We start from the raw sequence: 471 nt of genomic DNA, 5'->3' as shown, positions 1-471 counted from the left end.
CCCCTGCCCCCAACCCCTCAGTCCCACCGGCGCTCACCTTCAGGGCCTTGCTGGAGAGCCCGTCCGCAGCCATCCTTGCCTCTCGCTGGCCCTGCCGAGCAGCCAGAGGAAAAGCCGGTTACTGCCAGCCCGTGCCCCTCGCCTCGGCACAGAGGGCACCGGCCCTGCTGGGCCCCAGCCCAGCCCCCATGTCCCCCCCGCCGGCCGTGTGACTCATCCCTACTCCTTTAAAAAAAGTACGTAGCAATAAAAATAATAGTGATAATAATAGTAACGATGACTGCAAAAAAAATAATAAACAACAGGGGAAGGCTGGACCTCCCACCCCTCCTTCATCCCACCCCGAGGTGGTCGGGATGCTGCTCTGCCCAGGGGACCCGAAACGCTCCAGCCCGGCTGCCGGGAAGGCAAGGCTTCCCGCCGGGGAGGAAACCCGGGCGAGATCCGCCCGAGGCTGAAAAAGTAAAAGCA

General features: G+C 62.0%; 1 protein-coding gene across 1 annotated transcript in view; it reads right to left on the bottom strand.

The window, feature by feature from the left end:
* The window catches only part of MAFF (v-maf avian musculoaponeurotic fibrosarcoma oncogene homolog F), a 2,271-nt gene extending 2,183 nt beyond the window's left edge, over positions 1–88 (bottom strand). Inside the window, exon 1 of the mRNA XM_009332645.1 lies at positions 38–88. Coding sequence (XP_009330920.1) covers positions 38–73 — 36 coding nt within the window. The 5' untranslated portion in view covers positions 74–88. The remainder of the gene's footprint in view (positions 1–37) is intronic.
* Between the last annotated feature and the right edge of the window lie 383 nt (positions 89–471).

This window comes from Pygoscelis adeliae, unplaced genomic scaffold, assembly GCF_000699105.1.
Source record: "Pygoscelis adeliae isolate BGI_AS28 unplaced genomic scaffold, ASM69910v1 Scaffold399, whole genome shotgun sequence".
NCBI lineage: Eukaryota > Metazoa > Chordata > Aves > Sphenisciformes > Spheniscidae > Pygoscelis > Pygoscelis adeliae.
Note: the sequence above shows the minus strand (reverse complement) of the source record. Positions and strands in the feature narration are given on the sequence as shown.